The following is a 17,002-nucleotide window of genomic DNA, read 5'->3' as shown; positions in this document are numbered from 1 at the left end:
TCTTGATTCGTTTTAGTGTAGAAAAACACCTCTCAGCTTCAGCTGTTGTCATTGGGATGGTTGAAATTATCAACAAAAGTTTATAGGTTTCGGAAAATGACGAAGTTAAGTTATTTTCAATGAAAAATTGTAGCAAACTGACAGCACCAAGCAAATTTCTGAAGTCTACTCTTTTAAAAATTATTTCAAGTTCTGTTTTTAGGCGATTTTTCTCAAGAAATGAGTAAACTTAACAGTATCTTCAAGCAAGGTATCTGGGAAATCCTTATTGAAATGTTCAATTTTTGTGAGTCCAATAAACAGATTGCTGAATAGAATGTTGTGAATGAGAACCGGGTTTTGATTTGAGTGGTGATGATGTCACAGGTTTCCTTGGCAGCCACTGTTCTACTGAGGTAGGTGTCCTCTTCGCGCCTTGAACGTTTGGGCACACTTCCTGCACAGTCTGCTACCATCTCCATCAAATCATTCATTTTAGTTCTTTCCTCTTCAACAGCTTTGATAAAATGTTCAACATTTGATTTGATTTTCATAGCATCTGTCTTAACTGTTTGCAGCTGATTATATAAAATGTCAACATGAGGCATTAGCCTGTGAAAAACCGAGAGCCAAAAATGAATCTATTATCTTTGAGAAGACGAGCAATAGCACCTGCTTTTATAATACTAGAAGGTTGTTTTGATGTGGATTGAATCTCCTCCATACACTCGATTAGCTCTTCTCTATATTCAAAAACTGTATTCACAGTTCTACTTTTAAAATTCCACCTTGTTGCTGACGCCCTAGGTACACGTTTGCCGACTACTCTGTCTAAAACATCTATTCTTGAGGAGAATTTGAAAAAAAATTAGTAATATCACTCAAATCTGAGAAAAAAATTCTTACATCTTGATTTTGACTCGCTGCTTGTGCTACAATTAAATTGAGTTGATGTGCATAGCAATGCACAAAAAAGCATGCTTATAGGTTGTTGCACAATTGTCTGCACACCAGCATGTTGTCCACTCATCACATTCGCACCATCATAACTTTGAGAAATGAGTTTTTCTGGAATTGTTATGACAGTATCCAAACTTGAAAAAATACATTTTGCAATCGATTGTGAATCATGACCCTCAGGATTATCGAACTTCCAAAATCTCTCTACTAGTTGACCATTTGATAAAATATACCGAAAAACTAAAACTAACTGAAATGCAGACGAAATGTCAGTTGTCTCATCTGCTATTAGAGAAACATATTGAGCATTTTTAATTTCCTGTTTGATATTTTCTTGGCACACAGAAAGCATGCAGTCCAGCAATTCATTTTGAATGTCTTTGGAGGTGCCTTTGAAAACTGTAGCACTATTTAAATGTTCTTTCAAAGCCGAATCAAGCTCTGCAGTAAAATTCACAAGGCCTTTGAAAATTCCCGGATTTAAAGCATTGTCGTCCTCTCGATGACCCCTAAGAGCTAACTCAAATGCACCACAAAATTTAATGCAGTCTATAAGTTTGGAAGCACATACCTATTTTTGGTGACTTGCTCATTATGTTTTCTGATGCTCAAACGATAAGCACTATCAAGCTGTTGACGAACATCAATTTTACCAAGTAAATTGAAATCCAATGAAGCACTAATATGCGCATGTGAGTTTTCATGCTTTTTAATTTTTTGAGTCAAATGAGCTAAATCACACACACCGTTCTTAATCCATGCTGGATCGCCTTTTTCGCGAGCAAACAACAAGCACAGAAAACAATAAAGTTTGTTAGTTTCTTCACAACCACACAGCCAAGATGTCTTTTCATATTGTTGGTCTTTGAAATCTCTCTTGTATGTCCTGGATTTCGATGTAGAAGTCTGATGTATATCAATTGTCGGTGTAGGCCTACCACTTTCCTTAATCGATATTTTTTCCTCGATTGATAAATTAGAGAACACTATCTCTTTTAAATAGCTAACTGAAACCTTTCTTGAACCCTCCATTCTCACTTTTCAAAACACAAGAAACAAGAATTAACCTCAAAATCGACAACACATGTAGCGCGAACGCGAAACTGCAAACAGTAAACAAAGTAGTAGCCAGTGCCAGCTAGAACAGTTCATAAGTGGAAACGGCTCTAGAAGGCAATGGCGCCAATGCAAATCACACTATCACAGCTATGAGCTGCTTGGAAAGCAGCTCACCGTAAAGCTAATGTAAATAGTCTCCCACCCCCCACGGGGAGGGAATTGAACTCGCCCAGCTACCATTTGAACCCATACTAACGCTTGGAGCAGTGATCCTGCTTGCTGTAGCGCGTAATTCAAAAGGTTATCTCAATGCGTGTACCTTGCTTGGTGCGCTCCTTATTGTTTTAATATTACAAGAAATTTGAGTATTACTATTACTTCAATCAATTTTCTATTGATTTGAACTTTAATTTATTGTAGCAATTTCATAGGGGGTTCACGTGCTCTTGTGCTCTCATGCACACGCCGCCACTGCGTCTACCTAAAAAGTAGTCGTCATCTCTCATCATCCCTCTCACTCATTACCCACGCACAAGCCTAAGAGCTTATGTGGGCATCACCCCTCAGTATAATTTAAAAGTACACCGTGATTCAAAAAGAATACCACAACTTTGAAAATTGATAACTCTGCAAAGAATAAACGGAGAGTGGAGCACTATCTGTCATCGATTCGAGGAAGCTCTAAAGTTTTTTCAGTTCCATATTCCAGCAGGATGAAGCACCACCCCCATTGGCATTCATCTGTCCGTGCCTATTTGATTGAAAACTATCCGAGGCAATGGATCGGCCGCCAAGCAGCTCGAGACAGAGAACTTTATCACTGGCCTCCAAGAAGCCCTGACCTCACCCTCTGCGAATTTTTTCTATGGGGGTACGTTAAAGATAAGGTGTATCGACCGCCTCTACCAGGTAACATTGAGGAGCTCAAACAAGAAATAACAGCAGCTATACAAACTGTTACGCCCGATATGCTACTGAGAGGGTGGAACGAGTTCGAGTATCGTATTGATGTAACTCGAGTGTCTGGAGGGGGTCACATTGAACATTTGTCAACTTGTTTTCTAGTGGGGAAAAACTTATTTTAATATTCTTCATTTTGATTTATAACACAAGTTTCTATTATGTTTCCTTGATTAAATAATTTGAATTTTGAATTTGAAAGTTGATCACGGTTAAAATTCAACCGGCTTTTGTGCAACTGGTCCTGATTAATTGAATTAGTTTTCTTTGTGAGGTGAAAGTGTTTGAATCCTGTGAGTGTTATATCTATGTAGTAATCATTTGTGTGCTTCTCTGTGACTAATTATCGTTTATTTTGTGACAGGACAACGAGCTGAAAGTGATAGAGTGCAACGTACGTGTGTCGCGTTCGTTCCCGTTCGTGTCGAAAACGCTGGACCACGATTTCGTAGCGGTGGCCACACGGGTCATCATGGGTGAGAAGGTGGAGCCGGTCGATGTGATCGCCGGTTGTGGCAAGGTTGGAGTCAAGGTCGCTGTATTCTCATTCTCGCGATTGGCAGGTCAGCGAAAATGTTTGAATTTACTAAATTATTGTATGTTTTCTATTCATTTGTTCTTCCGAAAACCTCTTGGACGACACTGTTCAAAAGCTGTGTACGGGCTTGAGGCCAAGCCACATGAAGCGTTTTTTTAGGCGTTTTTGCACTGGAAGTGGACCAGTCGGCAGGACAGGAAGCTCTCCGTTTGGCTGATTATCAGCTGATTGGGTTGGTGTTCGGGAATCAGGTGTCTTGGCCCTAACACTTTTTCTTCCCAGTCTCTAAAAAGCTACTACAAACGAAAATTCTAATTTTTTGTAGTGAAAATTTTGATTTTTATCACCTTTCCTTCGATATAGGCCACCTCTCCGCGCAACATCACCTATCACATGCCTCTCGCTGATATTTTGTTTTGCTTAGTCGCTCGCCGAATGTTCAACTTCTCCAATCGAAATAAATCGGATGGAAGGATATCCATAGAGCGCTGGCATAGTAGCCATTCGTCGTCATTCGTATGAGCTCGGTGAGACTTCACTGGAGAGAAGATTTCACAGCATTACGCGCTACGAACACATGCTTTCCATTAGCTTATTATTATGTGTAGGCTTATACTGTATGTATTGCACGGAACTTAGTAACTCGTTCTGATAATATGGCGCCGTCAATAATGTATGTCTTGGGGCCACTCAAGACTAGGTATACAGAGTCTCCTCAAGAGAATATCGTGAATTCAAATATATTTAAATTGAAGAATATCTTTATATTAAAGAATCTTAAAAAAAGAATTACCCAATTCTACTAAAGTTTATGAGAATACATTATGAATGTTGTACGTATTCATTGGGTGCAGAGATGACTACTTGTAACCTTTGAGAGATAGTTTAGTTGCCACATGAAGCTGTCCTGGTGAATGTACGTTCACAAAGCAATTATGATTCGGTAACTTATTCAGAACATCTCTGTCATGTTATGAAATCACATGTCTCATGCTTGGACTGTGTACACTACAGAACATCTTCTTTATATGAGTCTGTTCCTTGCTTTAACTTAGATTTGATTAAATTATTTATTCATTATCATTATTTTATTTATTCTATTCATACAACAGTACTTGTAAAGTGTTCTATTCTTTCTCACAATTTACAATTTCAACAGTAATAATAATAAACTATTAATGATCTATTTCTCATTTATTTATTTATTATAATAATGTATTTATCGTACAACTATTACATATTTTTTAGGAGCTGATGTGATGTTGGGCGTTGAAATGGCTTCAACAGGAGAGGTGGCTTGCTTTGGTGAGAATCGCTACGAGGCCTACTTGAAAGCGATGCTCAGTACAGGATTCCACATCCCCCAGAAGGCCATACTGCTTTCAATCGGCAGTTTCAAGGTCAGTAATTGCTTTATTTGTTCACAAAAATTGAGTAAACATTATTTCCCAATTCACATGTTCTTCCTAATCAAGAAAAAAATTCCGATCGCCTCTTTTAAAAATGGACGGTTGCCGTTTGGAAGTACTCTTTATTATTTATTGATTCATACAATAAGTACATCATCAAAATGATAGGGAGAGAAAAAAGTAATTTAACCTTGTGCTATTCCTGTCCCAAATTTAGATAAGGTTACACATAGTCCGAAATAGGTTAAGTCTTATGGTTGTTCACTTCACGAAATATTCAGTCCTTAATTATTTTCACAAAGAAGATTTTCAAATTTAGATGCTTCAAAACCAAACAAAGAATAAATATTTCACATTATTATCACTAAAATAGGAAATATTCACACATATTAAAGAAATAATTTTGAAGGACCAAAGAACAAACTTAATTCTAGTTTACTAGTTCTGTGAGTGAACAAAATTGCCTTATTAACGAATGCAGGTCGTTATAAATACATAAAATCCGTGCATTATTTGTCAATAGTATATTTTTTTCCACAAAACTAAGTGATAAAAGAATAACTAATATTATTGTTACATGAGTGATTCATAGGAGTAAGTTGCTATAGTGAGGTCCACGTTATAATGGCAGTGGAGAAAGATAGGAGAACAACATTGCCGAACCTCTGTCTTGTCAATGCCTTCTATAGACGGTAGCTGATACAAGTTTATTGATGTAATATTAACTGTTCATTCTCGTTTAAAATAATCAGTTACATTTTATTAAGCATGAAATTATATTTTTCAATTTATAATTTCCATAATTAAAATGAAATATTTTGTTAATTAATTACAAATTCTTCTACATTGTTAAAGGACGATCTGGCAACAGAGCAAAGCGAGAAAGAGATAGCGCTATCCGATTTGTTGAATGATAGACAAGGATAGTAATACCATTGCCAATCAAACACTGCCATTATAACGTGGACCTCACTATAATAGTTTGTATTTCATATTTTTTTGAATTTCTTGCACAGCATAAATCAGACCTGCTTCCCAGTATCAGATCACTACACAAGATGGGATTCAAGTTGTACGCCAGTATGGGAACGGCTGACTTCTACAATGAGCATGGAGTTCATGTAAGTTTATACTCATTAATAAATTCATTTATACAAAAAGAACATCATAAACATTAATCTGAACTTGGTCAGATTCTAAACTATTCTAAAATCTTGATGGTCCACAATTAGAGACATAGGCTACACAATGACAAATACATAAAGGATATAGGACACAATAAAGAATACTGTAGTTTGATCATTCATTTAGAATAATAATGTACTTACTCTATATTTGAATAGAAAGCATCCTCTGAGAAATCAATATTCAGTTAAGATTTAAACTCGTATTCATTCATTCATATTCTCTATGAAGTCAGGTATATTACGCATCCCCTAGCTTTGCCTCCGTGATTTTGAAACGGCATATTGGCAAGGTATGGTTTGCGGGGTGGTATTCTTCTTCTTCTTCTTTCTCGATCCCCTTCTGCCTCACAGCGTAGGATGGTTTGAAGATTCCTCGGCCCAGCGTCTCCACTCCCCACGATCCTCAGCCAATCTTTTCATCTGCTGCCAGTTTTTACCCCTAGCAGCCCCCATTCTTTCGACATGGTTTTCAAACGTTTTCTTGGTCGTCCTCTTTGCCTCACTCCAATAGGTTTCATTTCCCATATTTGTTTGGCCTTTCTCTCGTTTGTCATCCTTGTTACATGACCAAACCATTTCATCTGCCTTTCTTGCATTTTGCCAACCAGGGGTTCAATCTCCACTTCCTGCCTTATGACTTCGTTCCTTATCCTGTCTCTTCTTGTTTTTCCCACAATCTTTCTAAGGAATTTCATTTCAGATACTCTAATTTTCTGGGCTTGCCTTTCAACAACTGGCCAGCTTTCTGTGCCATAGAGGATAGTAGGTACATACACTGCTTGGTATATTCTCTTCTTCGCCGTTTTACTGACTTGGGGTGGTATTCCTACTTTAAAAAATCTGGTGTGGTACACTCACACAACTTTCCTTGCTCATATTTGAAACTATGATCAGACTTCTGTATATGTGTATATATAATTATAGTTTTCAGAGTCCTTTTTCTTTGTGTAAATTGTGTGAAACTCGATGATTTTTTTAGTCCTAATTTTTTTAAAGTCGTCAAAACAGCTGTTCTATAGATGAAATATCTCGACTATGTGTTCTTTTTATGAACTGCGCTACCTACCTACCTCATGCACAAGAAGGAGGTTACCATTTACCAAGTCCATTTATCAAGGATGGGGTGGACCCCCCATTAGTTTCCCAGATAGGAGACTCATGCCAGTTGATAGAGCTGATAAATAACTATACAAGGTATGAATTTGAAAAAAATCGGTCAAGTTATTTTTGAGAAAATCGTGAAAAACATGGTTTTTTAGTAATTATCCGCCATTTTTCTCAAGAATATCACGGAGCTCCTGAAATTTTCCCGGAAATGAGACTCATGTCAGTTGATAGGGCTTATAAATAGCTATCCATGATATAAATTTGAAGAAAATCGTTAAAGCCGTTTTAGAGAAAACCGTGAAAAACATGGTTTTTTTTAGTAATTATCCGCCATTTTTTCCGCCATCTTGAATTGAATTTTAATAAATTTCTTATTGTCGGATCCTCATGGTATAAGGACCTTAAGTTTAAAATTTCAAGTCAATCGGTTGATTAGGAATGGAGTTATCGTGTTCACAGACATACACACATACACACACACACATACACACACACACACACATACACACACACACATACACACACACACACATACACACACACACACAGACCAACACCCAAAAATCATGTTTTTGGACTCAGGGGGACTTGGAACGTATAGAAAACTTGAAATTAGGGTACCTTAATTTTTTTTGGAAAGCAATACTTTCCTTACCTATGGTAATAGGGCAAGGAAAGTAAAAAAAACATACGCTCCCGAGTACCTAGATCCCTAGAAGGAGGAAGCTCCCTACAGATGTTCGATGTTTTTGAACTGGTAGTATTGTAGTCTAGTGGCTCTCCGCCGATAGACAAAGTTCTGTAGACACAGGACCCAGTCTGTAGGATGTTGTATAATTGGATACCACGACTCCTGACGCCACGCTTATAGAAATTACTATAGTTTTATTTTGAAATTACTAAATTTCGTATTATTATTATTATTATTAGCGTATGGCTTTGAATGGTGGGGAGACCCAAGGGTAGTTCCATCTCGCCGTATATAGTCCAAAGTTCCCTAATGGGAAACCGGACACTAAGGTTATAGTGAGCACAATACTTCAAATTTACACTTTCACTTCGGAATAAAGTTCATTTTGATGTTAAAAAGTCCAAACATATACAAAACCGAAACAAAACACAAAACCACTAAGCCAAATTTAGAAAATATTGAATTTAGACAATAAATTTAGAGCCGAAAATTTATAGCACGTTACAATTTTGCCATGGCAACCATATTTGGTATTATCAAAGAGGAATTGAATAACAACTAAACCATTGTAATTGTGTGTTTTGGCAGGTGGAACCAGTGCAGTGGACGTTTGAGAACTTTGGCGAGACAGCGACCAGCGGCGAACTGAACAACTTGGCCGACTTCCTGGCTCGCAAGGACTTTGACCTGGTCATCAATCTGCCCATGCGCAACGGAGGTGCGCGTCGGGTGTCTTCCTTCATGACCTATGGCTACCGCACTAGGAGGCTGGCTGTTGAATACTCCATACCCCTGGTCACCGACCATAAGTGTGCCAAACTGCTGGTTGAGGTTAGTTTCGGTTCATTTTCGGTCATTAAGATAGAGTAAGGAGCCAATAGTAACAGTGTAGTAAGTGTCATAGAGAAAAGGTAGCATATGAAGAAATCCCATGGTATAGGGCGTTTATGTTACAATTTTCAATGTTAACTCAAGCCCATAGTACTAGTAGTACTTTTTCGTGAAACTATGTGATGCTGGTATAGTGAGGTCCACGTTATAATGGCAGTGGAGAAAGATAGAACAAGGTTGCCGATCCTCTGCCTTGTCAATGCCTTCTATAGACGGTAGCTGATACAGGTTTATTGATCCTATTATATAAAGCGAGCAATTTCTGTATTTTTATATCTGGTTATTTATATTTATTTATATCTGGATATTTATGTTCAACGGATCTCAAAAACGGCTCTAACGATTTTCACGAAATTTGGAACATAATAGGTTTATGATATAAAAATTCGATTGCACTAGATCTCATCCTTGGGAAAACTCGCTGAACGACATTAAAAGGATAATTCATCCTTGGCTGAAACAGCTGTGGATAGTAAAAAAGTGAGTGAGCGAGTGAGTATGTGAAAAATCAAAATATCGCATCCCCGAAATTCATAAGATGACATATAGCCAGCTGTGAAATATAAACACGATAATTTTAGAGAATTGTGTTCTTTTTATCAATAAAAAAAATAAAGAGCGAAGCTCGGTGCCCCGATATTGTAATACAGTATTAATTTAACTGTTCATTCCCGTTCAAAATAATCAATATTATATTTTATGAAGCAAGAATATTATATTTTTAAATAATTTAAAAATGCATTTTCATAATTAAGATGAAATATTTTGTTAATTAATGATAATTCTACATTGTTAAAAGACAATCTGGCAACAGAGCAGAGCGAGAAAGAGATAGCACTATCCGCTTTGTTGAATGATAGACAAGGATATCAATACCATTGCTAATCAAACACTGCCATTATAACGTGGACTTCACTATAGTCTCTCATACTGTGCCGTTCTTACACTCTCACCCCAACAAAACAGTAATACAATACGTCATCAGTAATCGGCTTGAGTTATCAAAAAATAGGATTGAAATTTTGAACATGAACGGACCTATATCAAGGGATATCTTATCATACTATCTTTTTTCTGTGAACCCAATCCACACGAAGCGTTTCTCGGTCGACGAGTCGGCAGAACAGGAAGCTCTCCGATTGGCTTATTGGGTTGGCGTTCGAGATTCAGCTGATGATCAGCCAATCTTAGAGCCTCCAGCCCTGCCGTCTTTTCTGAAAAACGCTTCGTGTGGCTCGGCCCTATGAGGAGATAGCAGCTCTGAAGATTGCTATTGATAACCAGATTCCGAATAGTTTAATTCAAGCGTCAAAATCAAATCAAATTGTTTATTGCACAAAAAATACATGGTACAATAAATAATCTTTTTGAATAACGTCAAAAGATCCTCAACTTCCTGCAACCTATACAAAGCAGTAGCTAAACTGAGTATTTTTGCTACTTCAAGTCAAATTTCTGAGTTGAAATAGAATAAAATCATTATCCATTCCTTTTATATTTTATTTCGAGTTTCAACTCAAAATTCAAATTCTTTATTCTGTCTGACATTTTTACAATGTATAAGCTCGTAAAATGAAATGGCTCTCATTTGAAAACGGCTCTCAAGAGTTGAAGCATATTATGCACTAATCTATAGTATAATAGAGGAAAGAACTGGCTTTTACACGTACGGGGTAGGACAATTATGTTTGACGCATCATCACGTCTGAACTACTGGATTAAGTAACTAGAAATTTTTCATAAAGATTCTTAGGCTCAACTCACACTTACGCGACTCAAATACAAACTATTAGCAACTTATTCCTATGAATCACTCATGCATCAATAATATTATTTATTTTTTCATCACTCAGTTTTGTGGAAAAATTTATACTATCGACAAATAATGCACGGAGTTGATGTATTTATAACGACGTGCAGTCCTAAATAAAGCAATTTTGTTCACTTACTGACTGGAGTACTCTTAAACCTCAACCGTCCATTTTCAAAAGTATCGATCGGAAATGTTTTCTTGGTTAGGAAGAACATGTGAGTTGAGAAATAATGTTTATTCATTTTTTATGAACGAATTATACAATTACTGATCTTGAAACTGCCGATTGAAAGCAGTATGGCATTCTGGGGGATGTGGAATCCTGTACTAAGCATTGCTTTCAAGTAGGCCTCGTAGCGATTCTCTCCAAAGCAGGCCACCTCTCCTGTTGAAGCCATTTCAACGCCCAACATCACATCGGCACCTAACAAAAACAAATGAATCATTGAATAAAAACATATCATTGATAAATGAAGCGCAAAAAGTTGGTGAAAAGTTGTTTTCAAGTGTACTTGTCGGCGTGGAGAACTATTATTAACATCAACTGTTCTCCGTCAACCTGCACAGCTGCAGTCACCTGTTTCACGTTATGTTAGTGGCTCGCCTTAGGCTCAACTCACACTTACGCGACTCAGGTCGAGAAGAGACTTGACTCTAGTGAAGAGCATATGTTTCCAAATGGTGACACTCAGACCAGTCGCCTCTAGTCTTCGCGATTGCCACCATTTGAAAACACATGCTCTCGACTAGAGTCGAGTCTCTTCTCGGCCTGAGTCGCGTAAGTGTGAGTTGAGCCTTAATTAACCGAGAACGGTTAAAGGCCTATTTTCAATTCTTCAAGATTTCATTACGTCAAGTTTTAAAATATACCCTTGCTGAACATGAGAACTGGATGGTATTCTACCAAATTGTATTATTCTACGTTATCAAAAATTGTATCTATTGAACACCATTCAATTATTCAAATTCATTCATTCATTCAAAGACAATATAATTTTTTGACACTCGATAATAGCACGACAAAGTGCTATAGTCGTGTCAAATAGAGAAAAAAATGTACTAGTTATTTCTTTCCCATTTTAAATAAATAACTAGTAAAACAAATAATCACACAATACAATAATCATTCATATCAAACTGTAAACTGACATTGAAAAAAGTTGAACCTTGAATGAATTTAGTTGATGTACGTTTCAAGCGAGTTCTGTTATCAGTTGAATGCTCTAATTTGTGATGATTACTATAATATTGTAGCTAGTGGTAGAGAATTGAATACTTTTGATAACAAGTCTGTCATGCTCCTCGTTTGTTACTCGTATCTCCTTCTCTTTCTTATTTCAATCTTCTTCTCATGATATTCTTATCTTCAAGTGCGAATATGAGTGAAGGTAAAGTTGCTTCAGGTCTAGGAAATTGATCGAATTTTGGATTGGAATTTTTTGTTGTGAAAAATTGAAACTACGCTAACCGATCTGTTTGTAACTAAATCACTGCTAATTACATTTTTTAAATATTACTTAGAATAGTTTGTTCCACTAAGAATTGCTGTTTATTTCTTTCAAATACAGGGAGTAGATTTCTGTACATTATGAGACTCTGTCTTATCTTCTATTGATTTTTTGTCTCTTCAAACTCTATTTTATCTTTTGGAAACTATCCAATTATTCATAATAGATAGAACGATTTGAGATTGTCATAATAACTTAGTTAAAAATTGAGGCACTGGGTCAACATTTCTAATAATTTAATGGCTGTGACAATTTCAAGTAGTTTTGATTGAGAAACTTTGATACATTTGTTTTGCCAATTTCATTATTTCTGTCATTAATTAGTTGATTTATTCATTGTTTCTCTCATTAATTTCATTCATTCATTTTTCTGCCTTATGCCCAACAATTTTTTTTCACAACTGGTCCTATCGGTTTCTTTTTCCATCCTTTCCCTAATTATTCTTCCCCCATCCCTTCCTCTCATATCTACCGTCTATTTACTTTTCCTGATACCTTTTTCACGTTCTCATGGGTTGAAGGTTCTCCTAGTACATGGATATCCATAGTTGGAGAACCCCTTCAATCTTCCACTCTTTTTTTTGCACCAATTTTGTTGTTATGTGTATTGTTGTTGTTTGCATCTATTCTTTTTGTTAATCTCTGTATCAAACTTGTATGTGTGTGTAAAAATAAAAATTTAATTGAATTGAATTTGGCAACATGGTAGCAATAGCTAGTCTACAGTGAGACACACGATTTAAGTAAGTGAAAATAGGACGGCATAGTTGCCAATTCTTCTTTTTCCACCGCCTTCTATAGTAGATAGCTGTTATTAAGTCGTCATTTTATTCTTCAAGAAAATATATAATTGAGATAAAATATTTCAGTAGTTCATTATATTTCTACATACCTTGCAAACAATTCAACTGAAGTGCTGAGTTAAAAAAAAGGATAGAGCTAAATGATTTCTGTAATGACAGACAAGGATAGAAAATTTTACTCTCTGATTTTTAGTTGCTATTAGCTTGCCGAAGATCGGCTGGCTCCTTTCCCAAGCTCGAGCTTGCTCTTTTGAGAAAGTAGTTCCTAATGAATAATATTATAATTAAACGAAAATCCCAATTAAATGCTGTAAATCACCCCGAAGACTTCTGCTACTGCAAATATTGACAACAGGGTAAACAGCTAGATGGAAATTGAACAAATGCAACTTCCAATTTGTTTCCATCTGTAGTTCCTAATGGTTTTTTAAAAATAATTTCATTATTGCCGTGTATACTGTATAGTTTATTGATTTTGTTACGTATTTTATTTTGGTAATAATCATACTGAATTAATAGTAATATAATAACATAATTTACTATCTAAATCATTAATGTGCTCTACAAACATTATTTTTTATTCTTCCTCAAACCCAATAATAAACAGATTTCTTTTGTAATTTATGAGGAATAAATAAATAAAATTTCATATGATTTCTGTCATCCATAAACTCTTTTGGCTTACTAGCATTTCTGTTTTCTTTGTTACAGGCGATGCTGCGCATAAAATCGGACCCACCTCTGCGCACACACACGGACTGCCTGTCGTCGCGGCGACTGGTCACCCTTCCAGGTCTGATCGACGTGCACGTGCACGTGCGTGAGCCGGGCGCTGAGCACAAGGAGGACTACAGCACTTGTACGGCGGCTGCCCTGGCCGGTGGGGTCACCTGCATTTGTGCCATGCCCAACACGGCGCCCGCCTGCACTGATGCCAGCACGCTTGCCCTAGTTAAACAGGTAACAATGTGCATCTTGGAACAAGTGTAATGTATACTTGGGCCCGGTCGCACTAAACCCGGTTAAATTTTAACCTTGAACCAAGAACCAATCGGAGAAGGTCTTTTAGAAAACACGGCTTCTCTGATTGGTTCTCGTGAAATTAATCACGGATGAATTTAAGCGGCTTTTGTGCAACCGGCACTTTGACTTGAAATTTTTGTGATTATTTTAAGGAGTAACACATAACCTCATTTAGACTATTTTTATCAAAATTAGGGAGAGGGACAGTTTTGGGTTTATCCTGTTGATTTTCTCTCAATCATTAATTTGATGTTGTGATTTTGAAATGGAATAAATATAAAATGGGGTTGTGCATTTATAGGGTCTCCACGGGGCGGGAAAACCGGGAGTTTGTGCGGGAAATATACGGGAATATTGTCGAGATATGGGAGTTTTTTCACATTTCCGTTAACTAGCTACCTTTCAAAGGAGAGAGTTGAAATATATTGACAAATACGTGGGATGCCATTGACAAATTCGAAGGGACCTGGACCCTTCAATCACGAGGAAGAACTTCAAAACACAGGCTGAAGTCAGTGTAGCATCAGAAGAATTCATTTGAGATAATGACGAAACGTCAGCAAGTAAGTGAAACTGCTTATCGGATGTACTCCGTTGATAATTTACCATATTGACAAATATATGGGAATTTTGTCGAGGTACGGGAATTTTTTTCACATCTCTGTTAACTGGATATAGTCCAAGCAATATATGTAGTCCAAGCAATAGAATGCTTCGAAAAAGGTTTAGAGGGAAAAATAGTTTGGTAGACAATTTGTACCCCGCAGCTCTGTTTAGGTACATAGTTAAGTCTACGTTATTCATTCCATCATTCATTGTTACAAGTACTATAGTGACGTCCACGTTATAATGGTAGTATTTGTTGTTGCTATCCTTATCTATCATTCTACGAAGCAAATAGTTCTATCCTTTTCTACCTCTGCAATGTTCCTAGGTCGTTTTTCAATAATCTGTTTTTAAAATCGATATTTAGAGGAGCAAAGTTATAGTTCGAGAAGTTGGCTCATCAAGTGGTCCATTACTCTTACTTCAGATTTGCATCTCTCTTACTTACTTCAGGCGCATGAATCTTAACTTTTATTCATTATTCTTTATTCTTAAGTGCATCTTCAAAATGATAGGGAGAGAAAAAATAAGGTAACCTTGTGCTATTCCTCTCCCAAAAATTAGATAAGGTTACACATAGTCCAAAATAGATTAAAATAGGTTAACTTAACCGATCAATAGCTTATTAGCAAGATCACAGAGCTAATTGCTTTCCCCACTGTATATTATATATCTGTAGAATATTTCAAAATGTAATACCTGAAATAATAGTATATTATTGTCAATTAAAATATATCAATTTATTGATTATTGTATCCCAAATGATCCAATCTTTATGTATTTTGATCCAATTTTTATGTAATTGTAGAAAGCAGCGGCCGGAGCGAGGTGTGACTACGCCATCTATTTCGGGGCCACTTCGGACAATTATGCCAGCATTCCTGAGCTGGCTCCCAAGGCGGCCGGCCTCAAAATGTATCTCAACGAGACATTCAACACGCTCCGTCTCAAAGACCTCACCGAATGGATCAAGGTAACCTATAGTCAGGTCCACGTTAAAATGACTTATTTGATTAACATTGGGGTTGCTATCATTGTCTATCATTCGGCATAGCAAATAGCTCTATCCTTTTCTAGCTCTGCAACGTTGCTACATCGTTTTTTAACAATGTACACATATGAGTACCTAATTAATAAAGTAATTTATCTCAATTATGGAAATTCATGATTTAATCATTGAAAAATATTTTTCTTGAGGAATAAAATATAATTGATTATTTTAAACAGTTAATTGACCGAGCGAAGTGAGGTCAAAGATCCAAGTCGACGGTTTGGCATTTCTCTTAATGTTTAAATGTTTAAATGCTTGAATGTTTAAATGTTTATATGTTGCGCATTTACAGCGAAATGCGGTAATAGATTTTCATGAAATTTGACAGATATGTTCCTTTTTTAATTGCGCGTTGACGTATATACAAGGTTTTTGGAAATTTTGCATTTCAAGGATAATATAAAAGGAAAAAGGAGCCTCCTTCATACGCCAATATTAGAGTAAAAATCAGACTATAGAATTATTCATCATAAATCAGCTGACAATTGATTACACAGATGTGTGGAGAAGCCAGTCTATTTCTGTATTTCCATAAGGTCTATAGTGGTACTTGTGGATGAGAATACTGCGTGAGCTCTACTGTTGATAGAACTTCTAGATATGCCGGTATCAGCAATCCTCTATCAAAGACAGTGACAAGGCAGATAATCGGCAACTCTATTCTCTAATCTTTTTTCCTTGACAGTATAACATGGACCTCACTATAACTGTTGATTACTCCATTCCGCCTATACCATTCACAATAGCTACTGTAAAACATGAATTGTTTTTAGGACAGTTTCATCATAGAGAAACAATAGTGTAAGTAGATATCCCATGGTATAGGGAATCTATGTCGCAACTTTTACTGTTAAGCCGATTACTGTCGATTATTGTCAATTTGTACTGTTTTGTTGGGGTGAGAGTGTATGAACAGCACAATTTGAGAGACTACCAGCATCACACAGCTGCATGGGAAAGAACTACGTGAACTATCGGCTTGGGATAACAGTAAAAGTTGCGACATAAACGCCCAATACCATGGGATATCTACTTATGCTATCGTTTCTCTATGGTTTCATTCAACAAATTTCCTTCTGCTATTTAGTTAGTTTTTCAGTCAATATTTTCAGCAGCAGATCTTCTTAGTTCTATTCATATAGCTTTCATTGGATATTTATTGATTATTTATTAAAAGTGAATTTATTTGTTCATCAACGGATAAAAGTTTAAGAAAAATGTCTCATAATAATAGAATAAATTTGAAATGAAATGAAAAAAGATTTTATTCTTCCAAAAAACAGTACAATAACAGGAAAATCTGTTTCTTATCATCGAAACATAGAAATGTACAGTAATATAATGATTTAACATAATGATAAGGTTTTTTTATATGAATGAATAAAAAAAGCCCAGAGGCCTAGCCTGTATGGGGTTT

General features: G+C 36.3%; 1 protein-coding gene across 1 annotated transcript in view; it reads left to right on the top strand.

Annotated features, from left to right (window-relative positions):
* The window catches only part of LOC111048445 (CAD protein), an 86,301-nt gene that overhangs the window by 47,921 nt on the left and 21,378 nt on the right, over nucleotides 1-17,002 (top strand). The window contains exons 19-24 of the mRNA XM_039436648.1: nucleotides 3,323-3,521; nucleotides 4,745-4,896; nucleotides 5,922-6,026; nucleotides 8,479-8,721; nucleotides 13,617-13,865; nucleotides 15,343-15,507. Coding sequence (XP_039292582.1) covers nucleotides 3,323-3,521; nucleotides 4,745-4,896; nucleotides 5,922-6,026; nucleotides 8,479-8,721; nucleotides 13,617-13,865; nucleotides 15,343-15,507 — 1,113 coding nt within the window. The remainder of the gene's footprint in view (nucleotides 1-3,322; nucleotides 3,522-4,744; nucleotides 4,897-5,921; nucleotides 6,027-8,478; nucleotides 8,722-13,616; nucleotides 13,866-15,342; nucleotides 15,508-17,002) is intronic.

Source organism: Nilaparvata lugens, chromosome 10, assembly GCF_014356525.2.
Source record: "Nilaparvata lugens isolate BPH chromosome 10, ASM1435652v1, whole genome shotgun sequence".
In the NCBI taxonomy this organism is placed as follows: Eukaryota; Metazoa; Arthropoda; class Insecta; order Hemiptera; family Delphacidae; genus Nilaparvata; species Nilaparvata lugens.
The sequence above is the reverse complement of the archived record's forward strand: the minus strand, read 5'-3'. Positions and strand labels throughout refer to the sequence as shown.